Source organism: Macaca nemestrina, chromosome 7, assembly GCF_043159975.1.
Source record: "Macaca nemestrina isolate mMacNem1 chromosome 7, mMacNem.hap1, whole genome shotgun sequence".
Taxonomy (NCBI): domain Eukaryota; kingdom Metazoa; phylum Chordata; class Mammalia; order Primates; family Cercopithecidae; genus Macaca; species Macaca nemestrina.
The window spans coordinates 106,648,646-106,676,558 of record NC_092131.1 but is presented as its reverse complement, the minus strand read 5'-3'; the positions used below and the strand labels follow the sequence as shown (position 1 = coordinate 106,676,558).

The window sequence follows — 27,913 nt, the reverse complement described above, 5'->3', positions numbered from 1 at the left end:
GAGAGGGGATGATTTTTCTAACCTGCCTCCACCCTTCCCGGTGCCATGGCAGGCAGACACCAAGTTCTGCGGTCTTCAGCTATAGCGGGTGGCCAATGATTGCTTCTCTCTGTCCAGAACAATGAGAACAAGAGCGCACTGCAGTTGGAGCCTCAAGTAAAGGAGCTGAAGACGCTGGGCGAGCTGAAAGACACGGTAACCTCTGACCCATCCAAGAAGGGCTGGGAGGCGGGCACCAGCCTCTGGGGAAGGGAGGCGCCAGGCCAGAGGCAGCTGCAACCTGGGGGCAGGTGACCCCAGCACTCTCCAGGGCAGTGCTATTACTGTTTCTTGCATCTTTCCCTCTGACTTTTAGAGGTGGGGAGCCCTGGGCTCCCCCCAGGTCTGGATATCATCATCCCAGCTAGAGGCATGGAGCCCCCCAGTCACAGGGGAAGAGACAGTGGTATAAGAGGCTCCTTATGTCGGGTGTGGTGGCTGACGCCTGTAGTCCCACCACTTTGGGAGGCTGAGGCAGGAGAATCACTTGAGGTCAGGAGTTTGAGACCAGCCTGGCTGACACGGCAAAACCTCATCTCTACTAAAATTTCAAAAAAAATAATTACCTAGGCCTGGTGGTGCATGCCTGTCATCCCAGCTACTCAGGAGGCTGAGGCACGAGAATCATTTGAGCCTGGGAGGTAGAGGTTGCAGTGAGCTCAGATCGCACTACTGGACTCCAGCCTGGGACACAGAGTGACACTGTCTCAAAACAAAACAAAATGCAAAAACCAAAAAGACTCCTTAGACTCAAACTGGTTTCCAGACTCGGTTCTACTGGTTATCATTCAACTACTTTGTATTTCTAAGTCTCTGTTTCTTTAACTTCAAAAGGAAGTTAGCGTTTTCCTTGCAGAGGTGCTGAGGATTAAATGAGATAATACGTGGAAACATTAGGCATGTAGTACACTTAGCAGATGCTGGTTGGCTCCCCCTGTTTTCCACTAGTCTGTGGTCTACAGTTTAAATGATAGGGAAAAGCGTGTGAGATTTGACGCTGGGGAAGGATGCATTGGGTTCCAGGCAAGGGAGGCAGGCTCTGAGGCCTGGAGCAAGGGACCAGGGGCCTGGGCAGGCCACAGAGCACCACAGTGCCCTTGCTGCCCTATTCATGGGCCAGGAATCTGGAAGCCAGCTAGTAAACGCCCTCATGCCCAGGATCATCCTGCAGGTGGAGCTGAAGAGCCAAGAGGCTCAGAGTCTGCAGCAGCAGGGAGACCAGTACCTGTGTCAGCTGCAGCAGTATGTGGTCGCTTAGCAGCAGCTGACCTCTGAGGAGGAGGTGCTGCACAGGCAGTTACTGTTGCAGACCCAGCTCCTGGACCAGCTGCAGCAGCAGGAAGCTCAAGGCAAAGTGGTAGCTAAGATGGCCCACCAAAAGTTGCAGGAGACCCCGGGGAGGGAGCTGCTGAGGACAGGGCCCCGAGAGGGAAAACCTGGCAACCTCCGTGCCTTCTCACCCTCTTTCCTGGCCTCTTAGGAGCACCTGGAAGCTACCAGCCAGCAGAAACAGCAGCTAAAGCCAGGTTGAGCCTCATGGCTCTCCCTGGGAAGGTACGGGAGACCACTCGGAGGAAGAGGCGAGAGCCCCAAGAGGAAAGGGGGACTGTTAGCAGCATAGGATTGAGGAGTTGGAAGACACCTTTAACACAGCTGGTCATTATGCCGACCGGGTGTCCGCGCTAAGTTCGGTATCAATATGGTGACCTCCTGGGAGCAGGAGGCCATCAGGTTGCCTAAGGACAGGAGAATTGGCCCAGGTCAGAAAGGGACCAGGTCAGGACTCCGGCACCAATCGGTAGTGGGACTGTTCCTGGCAATATAGCAAGATCTTGGTTCTTAAAAGTAATAATACAGAATAGCTCATTCCCCTCTGGGAATGGGCTGGCTCAGGGCTACACAGTGAAGGTGGGGGCAGAGGTGGGCCCCCACTTCCCTTGTTGGGTTGTCTGAGGACCCCTCTGGCCACCCCCTAGAGGAGATGGAGGAGGACATCTGGACAGTGAGGAGGAGGAGGCACCTCAGCCCATGCAGGACATCCCAGAGGACCGGGAGAGCCAGGAGGTCAGGTGAGCCTGACCTTCCCTGCCCCTACTTTGTCACCTTCCTTGCTGGTCCCTCCCAGATCCCCTTATGTTCTTGGTTTCCCTGCCTTCTGATTTCTGTGGACTTTCACTCCTTCTGGGAGCCAGTGGTCAAACACCATTTCACTGTGACCAACAGGTGCACACTCTGAGCCCCAAGGGAAGGGGCTGTGCTCCACCTCCCTGCCCCGGTTGTTCTGTGTATGTCCCTACAAGAATACTCACCTCTTGCCTTCAGGTGGCATTTTTCAACGACGCTGGAGCCAATGCCCAGGAATAGCAAAGGGTGTGCTGCCAGCCCCTGGCTCACTCAGTGGCTTTATCCCAGAGGACCCCAGGGACTGGGGGTGAGTCTGTGTGTGGGGAGACCCACCGAGCCCTGCAGGGGGCCATGAATGGTGTGGGTGGGGCAAAGCAGGTGGTTCTTGAGATGTGACCCCATTATTTTGGCTTCACAGCGACTTTATGGAGGAGAAGGTGGACCTGAAGGAGCATGTGGAGAAACTAGAGCTTCGATTCATCCACCTCTTGGGACAGACACCATAAGTGAGCGGGAGGCCAGGGTATGGCAGGGGGAGCTGCAGGGCCGTCAGAGGGGCCCCAGCCTCTGAGTTGTGTCCTCCCACAGGAAAGTACACCAGCCAGGGGGCCGTGCCAAAGATGTGGCACTTGGAGAGGAGGACATCATCAGGCTGGCCCAGGACCAGGAGATGCAAGTAGGGTGTGGAACATCTCTGCGGGGGTGGGGGTGGGGGTGAACTTGGGCGCCAACACCAGCATGACAGCTAAGCACCCCTCCCTCCAGGTGAACCTGCTGGAGCTGCAGGGACAGGTGTTGTGGCTTGTGGGCGACCACAATGAGGGGCACGACAAATTCCTGACCACTGTCCAGAGCCCTGCTGATCAGGCCGCTCTAGGAGCCCCAATCCCCCAGGAGCTTGGGTGTGCTGACAAGCAGGGTGGTGGGTAGAGCGCTCAGGCGGGGTGGGCGGGCAGGAGCAGGGGAGGCTCGCACTGACCTCAGATCCCCTCCTCCCTCTGTCTGAAGATCTTCGTGGCTGAGCCTCACTGACAGCGTGGAGCCTGCACCAGGAGAGGCCAGAGAGGGTTCTCCCCACCACAACCCCACGGCACAGCAGATCGTGCAGCTGCTTCCTCTAACGCAGGACTCTCCAGGAGCACCGAGGCTTGGGCAGCAACCCCTGCATGCCATTCTTTTCACCGTGCCGAGATCAGGCAGATAAACATCACCATCATCTAAGAGCTGGTCAAGAAATTTAAAAACAAACAAACAAAAAAAGTTTAGGGGTTAATCTCCTACACAATTCATTTACTTCATTTGAATGTTAGAGCCACTCATGTTTATTTGTGTTTCTAACTTAAATTTATTTGTAGAAAGTTAAAGGAGAGTGGGTCTTTCCCTCATGTTCACTCTGTATTTTGACAGTTCAAATCACTTCACTTTTATCTGACACATATAAATGACTAGGAATGACCTTCAGATAGTGTTTAGCATCTGTAACCTATCTGACAATAATGTGTTCATCAGGGACCTCTGGATTAAATCACATACCGGCATATTTAAGCTGAATGTCAGTCTGAATAATAAAAGTGCTATATTAACTGAAATACCACTCTTTGTGTAGGAATTTTGTCATATGTTTAAGAAAAAGCTAAAAAGAATGGAAATTCTATGACAATAACTGTAGTCTTTCTTCAAAATGCATGCAGTTGTTTGCAATACCTCATTCAGCCAAGTACTTGTTCTCTTCCTCATTCAGTATAAGGCAGCTTTCAATTTGCTTAGAAGGTGACATTAGAAGGTTAGAGTTCAGCAGAAACAGAATTTTAAAATGTGAGTTCAAACTGAATAAATGTGAATTTCTGTAGGAAGTAAAGAATCAAAATATCAATTTAAAGACTGCAATATATCATAATTATTTTTAAACTATTTGATTAAACCTGATAGGTTTCCCTGAAATGAAAAAAATCAGTTCTAAAACCAAAGCTGAGTTTTATACAACATGAAAATGTAAATCAGCCCTATCCATAATACTTTCTCTAAAACTTTATCTTACAGTCACTCTCAAATAACTATTCAAAAACATAACTGCTATAATAATATCTTGAAATAAGTTAAAACATTTCAAAATATGAACACTGTAGTGTAAAACCAAGAATCTAGGGGAAGGAAAAGTAGAGAAAGAAATGCCAATTCCAGTCCAAAGCTTTATTTGCCAAGTTTTCTTAGAATGACTTTTACCAACTTATGATTTCTTGTAAACAGAATGTATAATGGAAATAATGACTTTTGTCTAAAGTGGCATTATTGACTTCTGTGATGCTACTATAATGTAATAAATTATGAAATTGTTGCAAGGTGCTGTTTTTGCCTTAAAATTTTGTGTGTCTTGAAAACTATAGTATTAAAGGTATTGAGACTGTGCAAATGTTGGGCACGCTTGTCATGAGATAATCGGTTTTTATTCTCACAAAATTGTAACTATGTAAGTGTGTTTATTAAAAGAACATAAACTAAAAAAGTTACAGGAATTAAAAGTTGTGGGATGGAAAAGTTATGGGATAAAAAATATGGTGGAAAAATTGTGGTAAAAAGTCCAAAAAAAGTAAAAAAAAAAAGTTGCCTGAAAAGTTTTTTAAAAAAGTTATGAGGAAGAAGTTACGGGAAAAAGTCATGGGATAAAAATAAATAAAAGCAGGCCCCTGTCAGCATGAGCCTGGAGAAGTGAGTCTGGAGTCTTCACCCCCACCATGTCCCTACAACGCCTTCCCAGTCACCTTTTTACCATTAGGTAGCAACACAAGACCCCTGTCTAATGAAGAGAGAAAAACAGACCCTTTACCACCTTGACCACGGCTGAGTCCTTACATTTCTGGATGATGATGTTTGTTATTTAAGAGCCAGAGGTTGATGGAGTTGGTTTGTTTGGAGGAGGTGTGATGGCCTCCTTACTCTCACCGAGGCAACTTTTCTCACGGGGTGCTCCCATCATCTAACTCAGAGAGGCATCTGAGGCGGGACAGTGGAGCTAACTGTAGACCAGGCGAGGGCACGGGCTGCTAGGGGTGACCCGCCCTTCCCCCTTGTACATACTGTATCTGTGTAACATTCTGTATGTATCGTACCTAGTGGAGGTTGCAGCTGTCATATGAGGAAGAGGTTCTGATAGTTATTTGCAGCTGGGAAACTTATTTATTGCTAGCATAGGAGCGAGGAAGGAGGTGGGGATGGAGTCATGGCTCTCTGGTGATGGGACTCCTGTTTTCTTTGCTTTTTATTTGGGAATAAATGGATTTAGCCATACTGCTCAGCCTGGTATGTTCCCGTTTCCCTCAGTGGGTCCTGCAGTTTGTCCCGTTGAAAGAGAAGCCCCAGAGCGTCTGAGCATGCCCAGTTGGGCTGTTGGGAATCTTCCAGGCCTGTTGCCTGTATGCTGCCCTGTAACACCTGGTGGATTTCACGGGGACTGCCATGGTGCCTAATGGGCACAGTGCAGCCCTGACGGCCAACAGGTTCAGAAGACTGATCTAGCTGTGGCCGGGAAGACAACAACAGCACCCGAGGGCACTGACTTTCACCCACCCCAGGTGTCTTCCATTCTGTCCCCCTGCCTCCCTCTCCTGTCTGCACCCGGTGGCCTGTCTGTCCCTCCAGAGTGCAGGCTGCCCCGCAGGCTCCCTCCAGGTTGAGTTCACGGCCCTGCCTCCTAGTGGCCAGAGCTGGCATCACAGGATAAGAACCAGCTACGCTCCAGGGACTTTCTAGGAAAAGTGTCCCTTGGAAGGGGTGTGACCTTTTCACCGCTCCCAAAAGCACCCTAAAAATGGCTTGGACTTTTCCCTCCCCTGAGCTCCACAGAAAACAGAGCCAGCAGAGGACACATTCTCTGTCATCCAGAAATGGGTTGGATTCTCAGCCGAGGGACAGCAGGACTGGTAGAGACTGTCAGTCCACAGAGCTGCCTGCACAGCACCCCCATGCTTGCCCAGAAGGTGAGAAGGATGGCGGGGACTGGTTGTCCACAGGCCGGGCATGACAGGGAGGCTCCCTGGAGGTGGTGCCCTTTCGAGGGGCAATGTCAGGAGACAGCTTCCTCTTGCTGGGCCACAAGTCTCCGCAAGGACAGCACGAGGACTGATTCCCAGTGCTAGAGGTGAGGCAGTCGGCCACGTGTGTGTGTGTGTGTGTGTGTGTGTGTGTGTGTGTGTGTGTGTGTGTGTGTATTTATAGCTATTTATAGAACAGGGCAGGGGCATACCACAGAGGGGGCACAAGTTTTCAGCAACGGTCACAGCTGGATGTGGCAGCTCACCACTACAACAGACTAAGTCACAGATGAAGGGGGCTGGCTTTGGGGCTGCGGGAGCCACTGTCAAGTCACAGGACACCCACCCAGGCAGGCTTGGAAAGGGAAATCTCTGAGAAGAGGAGGGATCTGTTCAGAGGTCGAAGGGGGACCTGGGGCTCTCAGGACGGGATGGACTTGCCTGACCCAATCAGCTGGCATTGGAGAGAGCACAGAGAGAAAACAGGTTAGAGAAAAGCCAGAGCTGGTGAGGCAAGTACAGAGCATGGGTGCACCGTAGCAGCTGCGAGAGGGCCGGGAAGGGGAGAGTGTAAGTGTGGGCATGGCAAGGTTCCTGGAAAAGAGAGGCTGGAAGGGAAAGGGGAGGAAGATGGAGGGAGAAGCCAGAGCTTCATAGGTAGTGCCCGGGGGCTGCGGCGGCCCTCCCCACCCCACAAACGCTGACCTCTCTCATAGCACCCAGGCAGTCCACCCACAGTTCAGACCAATGCCAGCCCCCAGGACTTCCCTCTTCCCTGGTCACCGTCTTCCAACCCACTGGCCCAGGGCCACCTCTTGCTTGGGGAGCGCCACCCTACAGCCACCACTCCTCATAGAGAAGGAATACTGCTTGAAACAAAATAGTGAAGCTATAAGGGGATGGCTGGCTGGAGTGAGCACCAGAGGCCCCTCTGGGTGGGCAGAAAGCTCAGGGTTCTCTGAAGGACCCTGGGGAAGGCTGGGAGGGCAGGTAGCCGGATGCCACTGGCCGTACAGTTATAAGCCCAAAAGGGGAGCCTCAACTGGTAGGCAGGGGGCTGCAGGTTGCATAGGTGAGGCTGGGCCCTTTATGATGGGAAAAGCAGAAGAGGGAGAGTCCATGGCAGGACAGGCAGGTGGGCTCGCTAGGCAGGATTTGGCTGGGCCAGCAGGCACTGTGGTCTCCTTGGCTGAATAGCACAGGAGACCCCTAGGAGCAACAGGCCAAGGTGAGTGAGCCTGCTGGTCGGCGGTAGTGCTTCAGCGGGGGCCAGGGACCCTGTCTTCAGTCCACATGAGCAGCTATGATGGTACCTGGGAGGGAGGGAAGGGGGCTGTGTGTCCTTGCCCGGTCTGTGAAGTGTGTTGTGGGATGACCGTGTGTATGGGACTCTCAAGCTTTTATCCTCGATCACCACTGGATTGCTGACAGTTGGAGGATGTGGGACCCTAACTATCACCCTTAATCTGCAGTGGATTTGGCTCTCAGCACTCCCAGGCTGGGAGCTGGATACCTGCCCTGGCAGCATGACCCAGACTGCATGACAGGGACAGCGTGCCCAGGATGATGTGCCTAGACCTCTGACCGCCTCAGATTCCAGCCCCACACACAACCCCCTCCAAGCTCCCAGCCCCTACACCATAAACCACGAGCTCTGTGTCCTCTCTGATGGCTCCACATCTGCCAGCTTGGGCATGGAGCCTGTTCTAAGAGCCCCCAGGCTCAGCCATGGAGGCCTTGAGCAGTGGCACTGTACCTACCAAGGCTGACGCTCCTCAGGGAACACCGATAGTGATTCTGAAAGACAGCATCAAATCACATGGCAGGTCACATGCATGGTGGGGCAGCCTGAGGGTGGGGGACACACACGCACACGCCGGAGTGTGCACACACATGCTGTGAGGCCCCACTGCCTGCATGCACACACTAACACGTATGCCCACAAAAAACACGCATACGCTGCCTTCCCCGCCCAGCACCCTGATTGGCCGGCATGTGCCACAAGGATCTGGGACATGCAGCCACTCGGCACACTGAAGCACATGCGCGGGCAGAGTCACAACACAGATGCTCACCCGCACACAGAGGCATTTCCACCAGCTCCCTGCACACTCGTGCCTGGTGTGCTCAGAGGACCACCCACGCTGCTCATGGAGACAGGGCTTGCTCACCAATGTCCAGCTGTCATTTCTCCACCTAAGAGCCTTCCATGGCTCCCTACTGCCTACAGCATTGAACCCCAACAAGTCACACTCTTCAGACTTTGAAGGTTCTCCACCCTATGCCCCACCTTCCCCACAGAGCTCTTCCTCATTCTGTCTCTGTTCCCTGCTTTGGCCAGGGGCTATCCTCGATACGACCCACACTACACCTCTGCCCATGGCAGCTTTTTACCCAGTTATCCTCCAATTCCTCACCACATAAGCCTATCTCAGTCATGCCCCGGACTGCACTGAAGCCAGCCTGCCTTGAAGAAGCTCTCCCAGACTGCCCTTTTCCCCAAGGTAAGGTCATGATTTGTCAAATGCTTAGCGGGTGTTAGCAAGACTGGAGTCGGAGCAGGCATCAAACCTTACATCCCACATGTCACACCTCACCACAGACCTGGGTGCCAAATAGCCTGAAGAATCTGAACTCACGATGGCAGTTAGCAAAGTGCTCCTACGGCTGCATCTGCAGTTAACATAGCATCCCTATGGCCACTGCCTCCCTGGATCTCCACAGCCATCCTAGGAGAAAGGCAGAACATCATCATTTGATAGAAGGGATACTGGAGCTCTGGGAGGAAAAGAGACTTGCCTAAAGCCCCAGGATGATGCAGCAAATCTGGACTCTCACAGACAGCCCAGAGCTGCCAGCATTCCCTTAGGATCTGTGCCCTCGGGTCTGACTTAATTTTTTCCTCTCCAAAGAGCCATCTGTAGGGCCAGAGGCTGGCAAAGCCTGACTCATCACTGGATGCCAGTTCCTTTGCCTGACTTTCAGTGATTCCTACCTTACCCTGGGTTTTGTGTTTCTTGTCTCAACACTATCATTTCTCATTCCTCCACAGGTTGAACTGCTCGCTGCAGCCACCTGAAGCATGCTCTTCTTGACACAGTTAGCTCTAGGCACATGGTTGGTGCTTAAAAGAAAAAAAGAAAAGAAAGAGCGTTATGTCAATTTCACTGATTAACAAAACTGATGGCTCCACTGCAAAGCAAAGTTGATACTGCCTGGGCCTCTGAGTTCAAGAGGGTTTTAGACAAATGGCTCTGAGCTAAAACATGAGCATGCACGCATACGCATCTGTCTCGGTCTGATGAGATAATCTGGGTTGTTATCCTTAAGCATTTTCCTGCCTCATTAATGCATGTGTAGCCAGCACAACAATAATGTGCTAATAATGGCTAAAGCTGAGGGCTTTCCTGGGCCAGGCAGTGGCTTTAAAAACTTTAAAGTGGCCTTTAAAACTTTAACCCCTAAAGCTGAGGACTTTCCTGAGCCAGATAGTGGCTGTAAAAACTATAAAGTTTTCACATAGACTCTCATTGAATAATTTCTGTTTTTCAGATCAAGAAACTGAGACTTACTATCACATTTGGGATTAAGTTTAAAAAAAAATTAACAAATTGAGGCTTAAAGTTGTCAAGCATTTCAAAGCCAGCAAGTGGCTAAATCAGAACTTGAACCCAGGAAGTCTAGCGCTGGGATCCTGTGCCCTTACCCAGTATCCAGTGTTGGCTACACAAAACTAATGAGTACATGTTTTCAACTATACTTTAAGTGGGTGACATATTTTTCACTATATTTTATGTAGGTGACTTTCAGTTTGGGAGTATTCTACTTACACAACCTATTGAGCTGGATATTAACTGAGAACAAACAGAAACTAATGAACTCTGAAAAACATAAAAGGTGAGCAACATGACGTCACTGCAAAAGACAAAACAGCCCATAGTCTTTTGGTGACTATTTTGCTTACAGTCCATGAGTTAATACTCAAGCTGAACTCAACAGTGCTGTTCCCTTGGGAGACAGACAGACAGACAGACACACACACACACACACACACACACACACACACACTTGGTGGTTTTGTGCCCCGCCCCCCCTCAACACACACCTGAGTTTCTGGTTGTGCTGCCCAGCGCCTCCAGTCCGTGAGTGTGAGGAACGGACCACATGGGTCCAGCAGTGCTGGGTCAAGGCGAGGAGGGGGCAGCCGGAAGTGCGCACATGCTCTGGGCTTGTTGCACCAGCCGAAATGGGTGCGCACGGGGCGGATGGGGATGAGGGGATGAAGGATGAGGGGTGAGAGGGACAGGGTGGGATGGGGACAGACTTTCCCAGGCGGCAACATCATTTGATAGAAGGGATACTGAGGCTCTGGGAGGGAAAGGGACTTGCCTAAAGCCCCAGGGTGAAGAAGCATCTCTGGACTCCCAGTCCAGTGCTCTTGCCCAATACTCTGCTGCTTGCCTTTACCCATGTAACTTGGTCATCAGCACGTCATAGGGCAAGCCTCAATCCCTACTTCATTTTTGTATATGGGCGTTGGACCCACAGCCCCACTCTCCAGCCATTTGGACACAAAAACAGATGCTATTGTTCTTCCTTAGAGAACGTGGCCAGTGGAAACAGGGCACACTGGAAATCAGAGTGAATGTCCTTGAAAGAGGGTCATGGGTCAACAAGGCCAAGCCAAAGGTTGCAGTAGAACGCTCTTCCTTAGAAATCTTCGGGAGTGAAGTAGGATTCGGTCACTCTCATCCCTGCCCCTGCAGCTGCCACTACCCCATTAGTTTAGACAGGGTCCAGGGCAGAGTGGGGGGCAGGGTGTGGAGAAAATATCAGATTGCCTGTGGCCCCCAGGCTCCTTCCCCAGCTGCTTCTGTCCTAGCCCAGGCCTGGGTGCCATTCTCACACTCTCACACTCGTGTGCTCACCCATATACACATCACACACCTTGTTGGTCACACAGTCACAGCCTGGTCTCTGCTCCTGTGGCGCAGTGGTCAGACACCCCCTGGGATGGCTCAAAGGTGTCAGGACTTGGAAGTGGGGACATCAGGGTAGATGAAGGAAATCCACACACCCAGAGCATCTCCGGGTTCAGACTCTCAGACCTGAGGTAGGCTCCCCAGGGGCTGGGAGAGGAGTTGGACGGAATGGAGGATGGAGGACAAGGAGAAGATAGGAAGAGGAATGCAACGTGTGGGCGGCTGCCCAGAGTGAAAATAGAGGGAAGTGCTACGCAAGTGCTGGAAAGAAGGCAGCAGGTGGGACGAGCCCCTCAGCCCCCTCCTCAAAAACGACCAACTCCGGGACTCAGCGCTCCCTGGGGGGCAGGCTCCGCCAGCCCTCGGCCACATGTGGCTCAGGCGTCCACGGTCCCACTGCCTTGGATGGAAACGGCCAGTTCTGGCGGCCAGGTCTAATGCTCTGGATTCCAGTCCCAATCCGCATTCAGCCCTTACTCACCTGGCGATCCCGGGTGGGGCACGAGAGCACTTGGCGGGTAGGGCTGAAGGGATCAGGGGAAGCCTCTGGCCTGGAGGGTACGGAGGATGCTTCCCCAAGGGCGGACCCAGTAGGAGGAAGCCCAGGAGCCAGGCCCCACGACCCAGGCCAGGCTGGGGACATAGCCAGGGATGGGCATCCTGGGACTGGACTTGGGCGACCTGCTGGCCACAGGGAGCAAGGCAGAGAGGAGAAATGGGCGGCTCCCTGAGGCCCCGCCCCAGCCCGGTGCCGGCCACGCCCATGCAGGGAAGCTCCTCCCTGCCGCGCCCCGAGGCGGTCCCCGGAGCTTAAGCCCCGCCCTCAGCGGGACAACATTCCAGCTCCACCCTGCCCCGCAGCCAGTTCTCCTTGGCAAGCTCCGCAACTCACTCCAGGTGGGAGCCACCCCTGTGAGGGGGTACGCCACTGCCCCCGGGCACTCCTCCCAGCAGCCCGGGCTGGGGGACTTTTGGGGACCGTGGGCGCTGGCCCTGGTACCTGCGTTCGTCCGGGATGCTCTACACCTGCAGCCAGGAGTCGTCCACAGGCAGGGGCTTGGACATGCTGACGGTGGTTGTGTTGATGTCCCGGATGATGCTGAGCCCCTCCTTCAGCACGTGGTGCATGCGCAGCATCTCCTCGCGCCGCGACTGTGCCTGCTCTGCCAACTCCTCCATCAGTGTGTTCTGGTCCTCACACGAGCACACACTGGCCAGTGGCTCCGAGATGAGAACTCCGTGGTCTGAGAGTGGGCAAACAGGTAAGAAGGTTGGGACCTGATGCCTGTGCCGCCCTGACTGCCTTCCTGGGCCCTGCTGGGACTGTGCGCTGGACTTGGAGCCCCTTGGCGTATGGCTTTTCAGACGGGCTTCTACACCGCTTCGACTGAAAGATCCACCGCCCCACCGCCTTTTCTCACTCAGGTGGTGACACCGAGGTCCAGAAGCAAGGACACCTGTCCAATGTCACAGATCTGAGAATGGACTCAGGACCTATCATGCCAACAGGACACCTATCTACTGTTTTGTTTGTTTGCTTTTTGGCGCGGGGAATGGGGCAGTGATAGGGTCTCGCACTGTCACCAGGCTGGAGTACAGTGATCACTGCTCACTGCAGCCTCAACCTCCTGGGCTCTAAGTGATCCTCCAAAGTCAGCCTCTCAAGTAGCTAGGAATACAGTCACGTGCCAACACCAAGCCCAGCTATTTTTAAAAGTTTTGTGTACAGACAAGGTCTCACTATGCTGCCGAGGCTGGTCTTGAACTCCTGGGCTCAAGTGATCCTCCCACCTCCACCTCCAGGAGTGGGAGTTGGAGCTGATGCCTGGATACGGGAGTTCTGTGGGTGGGAGTGAAACAAAACACAGGGTCCTGAGCTCTGGGGAACAAGCAGTGTCCTCTGGTGAAGGAAATCCTGGACTGGCAGGCAGAAGTTGTGCCTCTTACAGGCCGTGTGCTCTGAATACAGTTACCTGCCCTCCACGAGCTTCAGTTTCCTTATCTGAAAAATGGGGACACCTGACCCCTTCCCTGACCAGTTCAGTGTTGTGGGACACGGCTTCTGTCAAGACAATACCGAGTCCTGCCCTCCTCCCTGAGTGGGCCAGGTAGCCCTTGTAGCCTCTTCCTGGCTTTCCTGGGTGGCACTGCCACCCTGGTCCCTTGGTGCCTATTCAATCTAGTCCTTCCTATTGCTGGGGCACGGGGAAGCTCTGAGTAACATGGGACTATAGGGTGTGAGAGGGTTGCTGATGGTCTGGGCCCCGTCCCTTCCTCATTCCTGGGCATTCTTGACAAAAGCTTCCAGCACTGAGGGTACAGCAGCAGCTGTAGACAACAGCCTGATGAGTATCTCATTGTGGGGAGGGGGCCACAGCAGAAGTGCAGATCCAGGGAAATACAGAACCCAGGCCTGAGAGGTGCTGATGTGACAGACCCAAGAAACCTCAGCTTTGCACTTGCTGAATGCCATCTGCACCTCTCAGGAGGGAGAGTGCCAGGCTCAGGAGGTCCTTGCCCAAACAAGGGAACTTGGAAAGGGGCACAGGGGTGGGCTATGCCATTTTCAAGGGCTGACAGGGGACCCCTCTGGAGGTACTTGGGGCAGTACCACATGCCGTGGCTCCTGATAGTCAGCTCTGCGCCCCACAAGACCGCTCCCTACCCAGAACTCACTGTGATCAAGTGCTAGCTCCAGATGCCCACGCAGCCTCCTGGTGGGGGCATCAGGTGTGCTGCCTGCCCAGGACGGCCCACAAGAGTCTGGCCCGCTCTGCCCTGCTATGGAACAACTCCTGCTCTGCCTTTGGGGAGATGTTTTCATTTAAGCGATGACTGGGCTGGCCCCGATGGCAGAGTTACCACAGAGTCTGCCGCTACCCATGGCTGACAGCTCTAGTTCTTCTCTGAAGCCGCCAGGACAGATGAACAGCGGCTTCACCCTCTTGGCCAACTCAGCTGCCTTTCATCAGCTCATCTGCTCCTAGGATTGACTCTGCCTCTGGCTGGCACCTAATCTGAGCCCCAGGCTCACACCTCTGCCCACAGGCCCAGCAGCTGGATCCTCCACCAAGCACTGCCCCTCACCAGCTACTGGGGTGCCACTAGTGCCCCCACATGGTGCCCTCTCACCAGACCCTCAGGTCCAGCTGTAGCTTCTTTGTGGAAGCCACACCTCAAGACTCCAGCCCTGCTCTAGGGCCCTGTATCCCCAACTTCCTGCATCCTTCTCCCTCCTTCTGGAAACAAGAACTTGCCCTGCCAGCCTGGTGGCTCCTGGAGGGCAGGACACCAGGGCCTGGACCATGGCAGGCCAGGGAGTGTCTGCTGCCAGCGATGCTGGAGCTGGTGCCCATGTCCACATGATGTCCACAGCACAGCGGCCACCTGAGACTGGGGGCATCTGAGTGGTGGCTGCAGAGTGGGGCCCCTACTTCTGCCTGAGCGTAGTTCACCAGGTCTTCCCCTGTGCTGTCATGCTGGGCATGGAAGAACCCACCCAGTTGGGGGCCCAGTACCACACCATAGAGCAGGAGCTGGGGATCGGTGCCTGACTGGAGCTGCCTCTGAGGCTCTGGCTGCTAAGTGGCTGGACAGACCCTTCCAGAAAGGGGTCGGCCTTTGAGATCCAGGCCCGGGCCTGTGGCTGCAGAGAGACAGCGTGACCCTGGCATGCCACCCTCAGCTCTGCCCTGGCTCCCGGCACCCAAGAACGCCCACAATCAGCACACCCACCAGGGCAGACAGTCAGTGTCCGGCTGCCCTGCAGCAAGAGGAGCACTTGCTTCTGGGCTGTCACTCAGAATAAGTGTCTGGAGGAAGTGTGCTCGCCATCAGAGAGGCCAAAGTGGATGCCTCCGTCCAGGACTCCTGGGGACAGGGGCATTGGGTCCAGCTGGCCTGAGCTGGCTCCTCACCTCAGGGCACCCCTGTGGGCAGCAGGAGCCTGGGGCCCGGCCTTCGGCACCCACCTCTATGTGGGAACAGCATGAGCCTGCCGTCCAGCTGGGCCAGCGTGAAGCTGTGCAGCTCTGTGCCCGGCACTGCCCACGGGACTACCTGCCCGTTGCTGGGCTGCTCAATGGTGTAGACCATGTCCTTGGGCCCAGAGTAACTGTCTGTGCTCCTCAGAGCCTCTGTAGGGATGGGCACAGTGGCACCCTCGCACATCTGGGGACACAGGCCTGTGAAGGTTCTGTCCTGCCACACTCACCCACCCCTTCCTCCCCAGCCCTGGGCTGCCACCAGAGCTCCAACACCGCTGCAGCTCAGGTCCTCAGGTGGCATCAAGGCTGGTGCTGCTCTGACTCCCCTACACAAAGGGCCCTCCCCACATTCACCTTCCCTATCACCCCAGGGAAGGCCACCCTCCAGGCCCAGCCTCCCTGCTGTCCATCTGCCCTAGTCCTGAGTGTCCCTCAAGACCATTGTGTCTCCCCTATCCAGGAAGGCCCCAGTTCTTACCCTCACCAAGTTCTCACCCCCAGAAACGCCGAACGCTGACCAACGGTGCTCCTTAATCAGTCTCGCTGGTGGGGCAGGGGTCTCCCTTCAGACCCTCCATGTATGCCTGGCAGGGGCTGGGCACAGGTGGGAATGGTGATTTAGAAATGGGCCCTCCTTCCAGCTGAGGGAGGGGTGGGAGGTGCAGAGAGTTGGGGGCTGATGGTTGACGCTGTCCCGTAGCACAGAAGCAGTGCTGGGATGGGCTTCCAGAGCAGTTACGGGCCCTCCTCGTGTTGGGCAAGGGGACCCCTTTCCAGGCCTCCCACTTGCAAGCAGAGCAGGCGCCTGTTCCTGAGGTCCTGGTACCAGTCTTGCTGGGTCAATTACTTGTGGGCAGTGCTACAGGGGGACTCACATGCCCGGAAAACAGCCCTCTGGCATTCCTGGGCTTCCTCCCCCAGCCCCAGGGAGTCCTCAGGCCAAACCTTGGCAGGAGGGGCCATAGTGTGGGAAGCAGGGCCCCATCTCTGGGCTCCCAGAGCAAACACGGGTGGATGCCACCTGGTGGCCACGCTGCCACACAGTCGTCCCGCCCTGTGGTTCCAGGGCGCTGTGTCCCACTCTTCTGTGGCCTCCACACCACGAGGCCACCCCCTACAGGCACATCCTAGACCACCAAGTCCCCCCAGTGCCCCATGTCAGAGACAGCCCAAGTCAGCCCTCTTGTGGAACCTTCAATGGCTCTTGCTGACTGGGGAAGACGCCCTCCAGAAGTTGGCATTCAAGGCCCTGCCATGTGGGCTTAGCAAAGCCATGCCCTTTCTGTTCCACCAGAACTACTTCTGCAACCATGGAGAAGTTCCATCCCATCTCTGGGCCTCAACTTCCACCTCTGTCAAATGGGGGTCCTGCTCCGCTATGGCACAAGGGCAGGAGTTTGGGGAGTCAAGCTGTGGCTTTCACTTGCTGGGGTGAAGGTGGGAAGCTTAACGGTCCCGCCCTGATGCCTGCCCTTAAGAGCTGGTAAGTGATTCTATCAGGTGTTCTGGTCCTAAGCCACAGGAGAAGGAACAGCAGAGCCACCCATGGCTGCTCAGAAGTCCGCCTACCATATTGCAAACGTCCAATAACAAAACCTCCCACCGGTGTTCTATTTCAGCACAATCTCACATCTCTCCCTCCAACAACTGCGTGAGGCACACGGTAGTGGCCCCATTTTGCAGAGGAGGAAACTGAGGCTCAGAGAGGGGGAGATCTGTGCCGGGAAGTAGGGGATGCTGGCCTCTTTCTCAAAGCAGACATGGGGGATGATCCCAGCAATACGCTCACCTGCAGGCCTGAGTTTGTGGTGAGGTCGGAGGGTTGGTCATTGACAGGCAGGATGGTGACAGTGAAGGCCACAGGATGGCTCTCGCGGTCCATCTCAGAGGCACTAGCCATCAGGACAAAACTATTTGCCGGTCTCTCACTCCTGTCATGCACGTACTGGATCAGCTGCTCTTCCTCCTAGGGGCAGGCCTAGGGCTAGCAAGCCCCAGCAGCACCCTTCATGCCCTGCCTTTGGGTGCAGGAGGAGACTGACTCTTTTAGGGCTTCAGGTTCCATTGGTGGAAAATGGGGATCATAAGTTCTGGCTCCCAGAGGAGTTGTGAGGAATAAAGGAGATATAGTATTTATTTTATTTTGTTTTATTTTATTTTTGAGACAGAGTCTCACTGTGTTGCCTAGGCTGGAGTGCAGTGGTGTGATCTCGGCTCACTGCAACCTCTGCCTCCCACATTCAAGCAATTCTCCTGCCTCAGCCTCCTGAGTAGCTGGAACTACAGGTACCTGCCACCACACCCAGCTAATTTTTTGTATTTTTAGTAGAGAGAGGGTTTCACCCTGTTAGCCAGGATGGTCTTGATCTCCCAACCTCGTGATCCACCCGCCTCGGCCTCCCAAAGTGCTGGGATTACAGGCATGAGCCACCATGCCCAGTCCGAGATGCAGTATTTAAAGCATAGGTGCTTCTGAAATGTGATTCCCCATCTCCTCTCTGTGTATAACCCCCCCACTGGGAGTCCCCGGGGCTCCCTCAACTTTGCCCCCAGAGCTGGGCTGCAGCCCCTGGGCCTCTCTCAAAGCCGTACCTCTCTCCAGCAGAAGGTGCTGAGGGTCCTGGCTTGAGGCCCGTTCTCTTTCTGCAGGGCCCTATGCCAGGGTGGCCCCAGCACCTGCAGGCCAAGGCCCGGCAGAGTGAGGAAGTAGGGCCTGGCAACGTGGAGCAGTGGAGGGGCCAGGGTACGGCTGCTACCCTCAGCGATGCTGAAGTTTTGTGACCCAGTGCAGATGACAGCAGGCAGCACCTCCAGCTCCACATGACGTCCTTGAGGGAAGCACCCAGGCCAAGGCCACATCCAGCAAGAAGGCATTGCTTCAGGCGTCAGGGCGGGAGTCCAGGTACAGGATCCTGTCTGTGTCCACCACCTCTTGGGAGAAGCTCTGCATGGGGTCCAGGCTGGGTGGCTCATCTGCCAAGACACCACGCAAAACCATCACCAGGTGCCAGCACTCAGCGGGCTCTTCGCTGAGAAAACCATGTCTGCCGGCGGCACTGCCTCCTGGGCTGCCTGGTTAACAGAGGTCACGAGGACTCACAAGGGAACACAGATGGGTCTCAGAGGGGTCTCAGGGGGCCCACTGTGGCCCTAAGCAGCCAGAACAGCTTGATCTTGCTCCACTTATTTCCCCAGATACCACTGCTCATTTAGTCACACAAACACACACGTGGGTTCACACACACAGCAGCCAGACATGCAGCTGTTCACATTTTTTGTTTTTTGAGACAGGGTCTCACTGTCACCCAGGCTGGAGTGCAGTGATGTGATCACAGCTCCCTGCAGCCTCAACCTCCTAGGCTCAAGGGCTCCCACCTCAGCCTCCCAGGTAGCTGGGACCACAGGCATGAGCCACCATGTCCGGCTAATTTTTAAATTTTTTGTGTCAAGACGGGGTTTCACTGGGTTGCCCCGGCTGCTGGACACATGTTATACCCACCCCACACACGGTTACACGGGGTTGGTCACACAGCTTGAGATGCACTCCCTCGGGGAGGTGCATAATCACATGTCCCCAGACTCAGTGACACAGACACACGAGTTCATCAGACACTGACGCAGTCGCACATGTCCACATGCGCGTGTGCACACGCACACACACAGGCCCCCCTGCTCAGGATCTGTTCAGGCCTGTGGCTGGTTTACCAGCAGCATCCTCCCCAACTCCCTGCAATTACCACCCAGGACCATCAGAGGGCGCCCCGCCCCACCCTACCCCTCCTAGAAGCACAGGTGCCTCCAACACAGGCCCTACAGAGCTCATGCCCCAAAGGCCACATGGGCTCCCTCACCTGATGGGCCATCCACAAGAGGCTAAACCACCCAAACTCACATTCCTGTTCTGTGCCTTTGCCCGGAATGTTCCTTTTGCCTGGAATACCACTCCCCATTCTCTGCTCCCAATGGCCTGTGCTCTTCAGAGCCCGGCCCAAACATGGCCTCCTCCCATGAGGCCTTCCTGATGCCAGATCTGCTGGCTTGCCATGGGCCCCAAGCTCCAGACATGCAGACCAGAAGGGTCCCCGAAATGAGCAGTGTAGGAGAATAAGGCTGAGAGCAGGCAAGAACTGGCCTGAGGTTACAGGGCATGTCAGTGAGCTCGCTGGAGGGCCCGTGGCTGCTCTGTGGGGTTCCTGGGTGGGCAGAAGCCCTTGACAGACCCTCCTAGTCCTGGGCTCCGAGAAGAGAGCGGGATACATGGGGGTCTGAGGTGCAGCGGCCTGTCTCCACAGCCAGCCATCCCCAAAGTTCAGGACCCGTGATGCCCTCCCAGGGAACTGACTGCAATGCAGATTCTCGGGCTCCACTTCAGAGATTCTGCAGGCCTGGGTGGGGTGCAGGAATCTGCATGCTCAGCCACGCCATGGACACGAGTGGACACAACCTCTAGAGGCACACACAACTCCCAGGAGGATGGGTGTACAGCAGGCTTTTCAGAAACTCTTGGGAACACAACATACACGGGAGCACATCTGAGGCACGTGCACACATGCAACCTGGGACCACCACAGCCACAGCCCAAGTCACGTGTACCTGGCATGAAGGCTGGGAGGAAGGCCCTCTACCTGGTCCACACCCCTGCTCACCACCTCCAGCTCCTCACCTCCAGCTGGTCCCTTCTGATCTCAGCTGCCTCTCTCCGGAAGATGTACATCTTCTTGCACCAGGCCAGCTTCAGTGGGGCCAGTGGGCCCTCTAGGGCAACGGTCACTTGCAAGGTGGCATCCGTGTGCACTGGCCCCACAATCATTGAGATGGCCAGGGTGTTGCGGAGCCTGAGGCTGCCATTGTGGCCGTTGAGAACGGCCTGAACCAGCAGGCCCTGCTGGGAGAGGGCTGTGGCTGGCTGAGTGGCCCAGAGCAACTGTCTTCAGCGAGGGACATCTGTGACATGGTAGTGGACCTCATCCCCGCTGTGGATGTCAAGGTTGGCGTCCAGGTGGAGCTTGGCCATGTTGATGGTACCCTGGCCTCCTTGAGGGATCATGAGGCCGGAACCACTGGCCACAGAGGTAGGGCTCCGAGGCCTGCACTTCCAGCAGAGTGATGGTTTGGTGCTGCCCATCAGACACCTGCAGCTGGATCCAGCTGTGGTCAGCCCGGGTGCACGAACAGGACTCACCTCTTCCTGAGGTCCCTCCTGGATGAAGCAGTAGATGGGCTGCATGGGCTCATCCACAGCCATGATACTGCCAAAGAGGAGGTCCTTGCAGGTCAGCACCAGCTGGGCATCAGCAAAGCCTGAATCAGCACTGCTAAAGGCCACATCGTCTGTAGTGAGTAGCCACCACCTACCCCGGGCCATATGGAAGATGCGGCTGATGGTCTGCATAGGGTCGTGGTCATTCTAGATGGCTAGATGGCCACTAGGAAGACACCCCGTACCTCCTCCCAGGCCATGTTACCACTGCCTTCATCCTGGCGGGTACCAACAAATGGGATATCATCTTCTGTGATCTTGGAGTCATCATGCTCGTAGACCAGCCAATCATGCAACAGGTCTCCATTGGTGAAGGATGTCACCACAGTGGTCTTGTCCTGTGTCCCACGCCAAGTCAACCTCCCATGGCTGGGCCGCTCCATGACCTCACAGAGGTACCTGGCACTGTTGAGACTCTTAACAAAGAGCTGGTCAGCAGAGAGGACACCCTCAGGCACCATGAGGACACTGGTGAGGACAGGCACGTCTGCGTCACCACCAATATGGATGGAAAAGGTACAGAGCAGAGAGAAATATGGTGGAGCTGTGACACAGAAACAGAAGGTGTCCTAGACTGCCCCCGAGGCACATGCCGTGGCCCCGCAGGTCACCCGGCCAGCCTGGGTGAAGCCCTGACTGCCTGACAGCCTCGTGCCCTGTATTGAAGGCTGCCGTTCCTGGGAGCCTGAACCACCTCATAGTGGAAGGTTGGGAGGCTTGGGCCTGCCTCCTCAAGGGTGGCCTCCAGGAGGTCAGTACGCATGAGGGCATGGGCACCCGAGCCGTCACTGACACCTCTAGCATCAGCTGGTCAGAGGTGTCCTCAGGGCCATCGTGGATGAAGTAGGCCTTGCGGTTCACCACGTCCAGGAGGGCAAACATTTTTCATACCTGGGCACCCAGGATGTCCAGCTTGAGCTTACCGTAATGTGCTCCTCAGGTCATGCTGAACAACACCTGGGATTTGTGCCCCTCAGCCTCCATCAGGGCCAGTGTGGGCTCCACGTGCTGCCACTCAAGCCAGGCTGTGCCACCCTCAGCCACCACCAGTGGGCTGATAGCAGCTGGGTGAAATTGGCAAAGACAGGAGGCAGCCCTGGTCCGGGCACACATGGCTCAGCTAGCCCCATGGCCAGCCAAGCCTCAGGGGCCAAGGTGGAGAAAGATTCATAATGGCTATAAGCATCGTCCTCATACTCCTCCACCTCCTCCATCCTGCAGCCAGCCGCCATGCTGCGCGTCAACAAGGCTTCCTGCAGCCCCCGCCTCTGGCCATTGACACTGAAGTCTTCCATGCAGCCAGCCCAGCAGGGAGGCCTTGGTGGCCCCTCGGGTCAGGCCTGGGCAGTGTTCCTGGAGGTGACAAGAGGCCTCTGCAACCAGCCCCCCAAGAAGGAGACTGCCACGTGGCTCCAGGTAGCCGGGGGCTCCTCAGTTCAAAGTACACGTGGGGGTACTGGTCCATGGAGATTTCCAGTTGGTGAGTGTAGATGTGGACACTGACCTTGTGGGGCTGCCCATCAGCCACAGGCACACTGCTGAGGAGCAATGCAGTACCCTGGCCCTTCTCGACCGTGGCCCACAGGTGGCCCTCAAATATGTCCACATGGATGAAGTCCCCATGCCGGTCCTCTGCCTGGAAGGCCAAAGGTGCCTGCCGGCTCTGTGTGGTGAGTGTCAACTCCAGGGTTCCTTCATCCTGAGTGCCCCAGACAGGGAAGGCAGCCAGAGAGTGGGACACAGAGAAGCCCAGGGCCACGCTGTCACTGGCGGAAAACTCTTCAGCACAGCCCTCATGCACGTTGGGGGTCAGAGGCCGGAGGAGGCTGCAGCCATTGAGGGTGGCTGTATGGAAGCAACTCCTCAGGGGATGGCTGGTTCCCCTCAGGTAGGTCAGGCCAAGGCTCCCAGTGCTCCCAACAGAGTCCACAGGGGACCTCTAGGGGGCTCCCAGGACTGCAGAGGAGGCATTCAGAAACACATTGACTGAAGATGTGGACCGGCCCTCTGAGACAGTCAGCACCGTAGTGTGGGTCACGAAGTCACTCAGCAGCATTTCTGCTGGGGTCTGCAGCCTCAGCTCCTCCTGGCCCAGGACAAGTCTGACCTGAGGAGAGATGGGGAATGGGAGATGGGGGGCAGTACTTTGAATCATCATTTCTCTTATAAAACACACAGTGGGTTCCCCACAGTTGGGGCCCCAGAGTGGAAAACCTAGGACAAGGGTCTCTGGTGCCACTCCTCTTGCCTTCCTGCCATCTCTTTATTCATCCTCCAAACACTCACCAAAAGAAACTCTGGGCCAGGCCTGGATGGGCTCTGGGGACCCTGATGTGAATCAGATGTAGTCGTTGCCCACAAGGAACTGACATATAGCAAGATGCTCTTCTAGAAATCCAACCTGTATTTTTAAATTCTCCTCCTCTTTCCTTGAGTGAGAGCTGACAGAAATGTTGTCTTGGAATCTAGATTTCACCCCTGGAAAAATGGGTAACTGAGAATCCCTTGAACAGTTCCCCTAAGTTTGGCAAAGTTTCTTGAGGTCACTGAAGGAAGCCAGGCTAACTGTTCAGGGATAGGAAGCCCAGGCAGATGCTCTGTATTCTGAAAAAAAAAGCTCCCTGACCTGTGGTGGAGGGAGATCTTGGGGAGGGATCAAGGACATAGTTCTGTCACCATGACATTGACACCAGAAATGGCTCTGATGTGGTACTCCCAGATGCTAGAATAGGTGGCAGCAGAGTATGGGAACTGCAGAACCACAGCACTAAGAACCATGATGTCAGAGTCCTGGTATGGTACATCTCTGTAGGGGTTTGGCATCATTGTACCCACAGAGCTCAACCGCCATCAGTGCCAGACTGCATCACATCAGTGTTCAACAGTGACAACTTGTGGCAGTGAGCAGCAATGACAGCAGCAGACTGACCAAGCCCTAGTCCTCTTCCCACTGGGGTGTGGAAGGAGATGGCTGCCCCAATTTTTTTTTCTTTCTGAAATAGAGATGGGGTCTCATTGTGTGGCTCAAGCCAGTCTGGAACTCCTAGGCTCAAGTGATCTACCTACCCTGGCCTGCCAAAGTGGTGGGATTATAGGCATGAGCCACTGCACCCAGCCTGCCCCAAATTTGGACTAAGACCCTGGGTTCTTAAACTCTTCATGGTATGGGGGAAGACTCAAGGAGGAGCCACAAGACTCCTTGATAATAAAGCTTGTGGTGTCTTGAAGGATGAAATGGAAAAATGAAGCTGAGGCAGTACTGGTGCTGTTACTGCCGTGGACAGTAGTGCTGCAGAGAAATTGGTGCAGTGCCACAGGGATGCACAGGGGTCATGGGGGCTCAGGAGGGGGCCTCGCCCAGGAGGAAGAGATGCTCACACTGAAACTTCAAGGAAAGGCTAGAGTTGGGCAGGTGCAGGGAATGTGTGAGGCACACACCTGGCAGAAGGAGTGTGGTGACCAAAGGCCTGGCAGCAAGTGACCATAAGATGGCCAGGAACTGAAAGCAGTTCAGTGCAGTCAGAGCACAAATGGCCAGGGAGTGCTTGTGGTGGGAAACATGGTTGGAGGGAGCTGGTGAGCAGAGCCAGTTCATGAAGGATTTACCATTTCTGGGCTGCTCCCCATTCCACAGTGAATAACTTGAGACCCCAAGATAAAAGTGACTTATACAAGGTCACATAGCCAGCTGGGGTTCAAAGCTAGAGAAGGAATCTTGCCCCCATCCCAGGGGGACATCACTCACCTGCAGGCATCCAGAGTAGAGCTGCAGCAGGAGGTGGTCAGCTGGGCCTGCTGCCAGGAGAAGGGAGGGCTTCAGGTTGGGACGTGCAGAACTGCAGCTGTAGGTCTGTGTCAGTCAGAGCCATGGCCACAGGCGATTCTCACCAAACAAGGAAGCTGTGTGAGAGAGGGAGCTGTGGTTAAGGTTCAGACTCTTGCCTGGAGGAGGCGAGGTGCCGCAGAGAAGGACGGGTGGGTTGCAGAAAGGGGTCCATGCTGTTGCACCCTCATGGTTCTGCTTTTAGCACTGCCCAGATCCCAGCATTTCCTTGGTCCTGACACCAGAAGGCACAGCCTCACTTTGTGTTCAGCCCAGACCTTGACTTTGCAGGAGGTCAGACCTCGAAATTTCCAGAAACTCAGGTGTCCTCCTTGGAGGATCCTGGAGCCAGAGGCCTCTGCCAGCTCTGACTCACCTCCCCTGGGCCCCAGAGGAGTCTCCCTCCCAGGTCTGGCTCCCTGACCCAGCCCAAAGGGAAACATCACTGGCCTGATCACCTGGCTTGGTGGCTCAGCCCCAAGGAATGGAGTTTCTGGAGAATCACCCCCAGTCCAGACTGATTCCTGCTGATATTCCTTCTCCTAAGTGCCCTTGTGCTTGGGCTCCTGTGCAGCACCTGCTGTGCCATGCCCCACCTCCATGGGTTGGCTGGGGCCATGGTTGGGATCTGGGGGTGATACCAGTGTGGCCCACCTATCCCCGCTTCTCTCTCAGGCCATTCTTCCAGCTGCCATTGAGGGTCGGGGATGGGAGCTTATTGGCCTGAGTTTGCCAAGAAGTAAAGGCTCTGAGGCCAGATGGGAACCATATGTATTGTCAAACCAAAGTGGGTCCACACTTCCTCCATTACCCCTGCTATTTCTCTCTGCTTGAGAGCTATTCATAGTCGTCCCACTTATGACCTTTGAGGAGGAATGAGGGGTTAGGGGTTCTGTCTCTTTTACCTTGAATCCCACCAAGAGCCCTTGATAAATTCAGAGGTGGGACCCAAATCTGAGCTTATGACCTATTTAGTAGACTCAGCAGCAGCCTGCTCCTCTGTTTGTTACTTTCCCCCACAATATAACCTGGTCCTCAAAGCAACTTGTAGTCTCAGGGGAAAAAGGAGAGGGAATCACAGTAAAAATTTTAGAAGAAACAGAAATTAGATGTAAAAACTGCTCAGCTAAAGTTGAATTTCTGTTAATTCCAGAGGGAGGAACTAATCTATTAGGAAGTGACTTAATATTAAAATTAGGTATAGGATTATGTGTTGGCTCAGAAGGATTCTACACTTCATTAAACCTGCTCATCACTGCAGACGAAACATACATTCATCCTGATGTTTGGGCAAGGGAAGGGAATTGGGGAAAACTCTGAATTCCCCCTATACATACGAAGTTTAAAACCCCTGGAGAAACAGTAAGAAGAAAGCAATATCCTATTCCTTTAGAAGGCAGAACAGGCCCAAAACCTGTCATTGAAAAGCCTCATCAAGGATGGGCTCCTTGAACCCTGTATGTTCCCTTATAACACCCCAATACTGCCTGTGAAGAAACCAGGTAGGTCATATCGACTAGCACAAGACCTCTGGGCCATCAACCAGACAGTCCAGACTACCCACTCTGTTGTTCCTAATCCTTAAACCATTCTCAGTAAAATTCCACATGAACATCAATGGTTCACAGTAATAGATTTAAAAGATGCCTTTTGAGCATGCTCCTTGGCTGAGGACAGCTGAGACATTTTTGCTTTCGAATAGGAAGATCCCCATTCTGGATGAGAGCAACAGAATCAATAGACAGTTCTACCCCAAGGCTCCACAGATCCCCCTAATCTCTTTGGTCAAATTCTAGAACAAGTGTTAGAACAAGTTTATATCCCAAAATGTATATGTCTGCTCCAGTACGTAGATGACCTATTAATATCTGGTTAGGCTGTAGAAAAGGTATCTGCTTTCTCCATCCATATCCTTAACCATTTGCAAGGAGAGGGGCTATGGGTTTCAAAGGGAAAGCTTCAATTTGTAGACCCTAAAGTTAAATACCTAGGATACTTAATAAATAAGGGCAAATGAAGGATAGGGCCTGCTGAGAGTTGAAGGGATTGTATCCATACCTTTGTCTAAGACTAAACAAGAACTCAGAAAATTCCTAGGGATAGTTGGATATTGCTGTTTATGGTTTGACTCATATGCCCTAGTTACAAAGCCTCTCTACCTAAAACCTACCCAAGAAAAACCTGACCCTCGCCTGTGGACTTCTGAAGAAATCCACCAGGTTGAGGAACTAAAACATCTGCTTGTAACTCACCCTGTTTTAGCTTTGCCTTCCCTAGATAAGTCATTTCACCTTTCTGTTAACAAAAATAAGGGCATAGCTTTAGGGGTCCTTACGCAAGAACACGGAGGTCACCAGCATGGCTTTCCTATTAAAAGTTTTAGATCCAGTAACCTGTGGATGGCCTGAATGTTTCAATCCATTGCAGCTACCACCTTGTGAACTGAAGAAAGCAGAAAACTAACCTTTGGGGGAAAGTTAGTTGTAAGCACACCCCATCAGGTTAGAACGATCTTAAATCAAAAGGCAAGAAGCTGGCTTATTGACTTAAGAATTTTAAACTATGAAACTACCCTGTTAGAAAGAGATGATTTAACACTAACACTGATAATTGACTTAACCCAGTGGTTTCCTGACTGGAGATCCAAATCTAAAGAGACTTGAGCAGGTTCGTTTAGATTTAATTGATTATCATACAAAAGTTAGGCCTGATTTAAGAGAAACCCCTTACAAAACGGGGCAGCACCTATTTATAGATGGCTCTTCCCAAGTAATTGAAGGAAAAAGGCATAATACATACTCAGTAGTCGATGGGGAGGCACTTGAAGAAGTAGAGTCAGGAAGACTGCCCAATAATTGGTCTGCCCAAACATGAATTGTTTGCATTAAATCAAGCCTTAAAGCACTTGCAAAACCAAGAAGGGACTATTTATACTGATTCCAAGTACACCTTTGGGGTAGCTCACACCTTCGGAAAAATTTGGACTGAACGAGGTCTTATTAATAGCAAAGGTGAAGACCTGGTCCACAAAGAATTAATCACCCAAGTATTAGATAACCTCCAGCTGCCAGAAGAAATAGCTATTGTCCATGCTCCAGGACATCAGAAATGTGTTTCTTTTCAAAGCGGAAGGAATAACCTAGCAGATCAAATAGCCAAACAAGCTGCCGTTTCCTCTGAAAACACGTTTTTCACTTAGCCCCTTGCCTTCCTCCCCCAACTGCAGTCCCCATCTTTTCTCCTTTTGAAAAGGAAAAATTAATAAAAAGAGGAGGCAAAGAAAATTCAGAAGGGAAATGGGTGTCACCAGACCAAAGAGAAATGTTATCCAAACCCCTCATGAGGGAAATTCTCTCTCATCTGCATCAACGGACTCATTAGGGACCTCAAGCTACATGTGATGCAGTCCTCGGGGTCTACAGATGTATAGGAATTTATACTCTGGAAAGGCAAGTTACAGATAGTTGCCTAGTATGTAAGAAGACTAATAAGCAGACCCTCAGAAAACCATCTGTTGGAGGGAGAAATCCAGGATTAAGGCTGTTCCAAAGTGTCCAGATTGATTACACCGAAATGCCCCCAATAGGTCACTTAAAATATTTACTAGTGATAGATCACCTTACTCATTGGGTAGAAGCTTGAGTGCAACTGCTAATAATGTAGTCAAGACA

General features: G+C 53.6%; 3 protein-coding genes and 1 pseudogene across 7 annotated transcripts in view; 2 read left to right on the top strand and 2 right to left on the bottom strand.

The window, feature by feature from the left end:
• Window positions 1–1,513, top strand: part of LOC105464719 (golgin subfamily A member 6-like protein 4) — a 67,227-nt gene extending 65,714 nt beyond the window's left edge. The window contains exon 6 of the mRNA XM_071100756.1: window positions 118–1,513. Within this exon, the coding sequence (XP_070956857.1) occupies window positions 118–294 (177 nt within the window). The 3' untranslated portion in view covers window positions 295–1,513. The remainder of the gene's footprint in view (window positions 1–117) is intronic.
• On the top strand, window positions 77–3,876 carry LOC139364393 (golgin subfamily A member 6D-like). 5 transcript variants are annotated; one of them, XR_011626213.1, is made up of 8 exons: window positions 77–195; window positions 1,520–1,593; window positions 2,016–2,108; window positions 2,362–2,470; window positions 2,582–2,669; window positions 2,752–2,839; window positions 2,929–3,065; window positions 3,172–3,307. XR_011626213.1 is itself a non-coding variant. In XM_071100765.1 (7 exons), exons 3-7 carry the CDS (start codon window positions 2,068–2,070, stop codon window positions 3,365–3,367), a joined length of 522 nt encoding a protein of 173 aa, XP_070956866.1. In that variant the 5' UTR covers window positions 77–195; window positions 1,520–1,593; window positions 2,016–2,067; the 3' UTR covers window positions 3,368–3,876. The 5 variants fall into 5 exon arrangements, 4 of the variants coding, with proteins under 4 accessions (XP_070956866.1, XP_070956868.1, XP_070956869.1 ...); XM_071100765.1 differs by lacking the exon at window positions 2,929–3,065 and having other exon boundaries at window positions 3,172–3,876; XM_071100767.1 differs by having other exon boundaries at window positions 2,582–2,839; window positions 3,172–3,876.
• Window positions 3,143–14,057, bottom strand: LOC105464703 (uncharacterized). Its single transcript, XM_071099241.1, has 8 exons — window positions 14,054–14,057; window positions 13,850–13,912; window positions 12,174–12,367; window positions 11,655–11,857; window positions 9,192–9,315; window positions 7,952–7,988; window positions 3,868–6,645; window positions 3,143–3,387 (listed from the first exon to the last, which is right to left on the bottom strand). Exons 1-7 carry the CDS (start codon window positions 14,055–14,057, stop codon window positions 6,518–6,520), a joined length of 753 nt encoding a protein of 250 aa, XP_070955342.1. The 3' UTR covers window positions 3,143–3,387; window positions 3,868–6,517.
• A 1,702-nt stretch (window positions 14,058–15,759) lies between these two features.
• The window catches only part of LOC139364021 (chondroitin sulfate proteoglycan 4-like), a 34,621-nt pseudogene continuing 22,467 nt past the window's right edge, over window positions 15,760–27,913 (bottom strand).

What these genes read in the sequence shown, in the direction of transcription:
- LOC139364393 (XM_071100765.1), top strand. Translation starts at nt 2,068, where the DNA reads ATGCAGGACATCCCAGAGGACCGGGAGAGCCAGGAGGTCAG. An exon ending in CGGGAGAGCCAGGAGGTCAG is followed by an intron (nt 2,109 to 2,361) that starts GTGAGCCTGACC and finishes TCTTGCCTTCAG; the next exon opens with GTGGCATTTTTCAACGACGC. An exon ending in CCCAGGACCAGGAGATGCAA is followed by an intron (nt 2,840 to 3,171) that starts GTAGGGTGTGGA and finishes CTCTGTCTGAAG; the next exon opens with ATCTTCGTGGCTGAGCCTCA.
- LOC105464703 (XM_071099241.1), bottom strand. An exon ending in GCCCCACCCGGGATCGCCAG is followed by an intron (nt 9,316 to 11,654) that starts GTGAGTAAGGGC and finishes TTTTCTTTTAAG; the next exon opens with CACCAACCATGTGCCTAGAG. An exon ending in CAAGAAACACAAAACCCAGG is followed by an intron (nt 7,989 to 9,191) that starts GTAAGGTAGGAA and finishes GCTGTCTTTCAG; the next exon opens with AATCACTATCGGTGTTCCCT.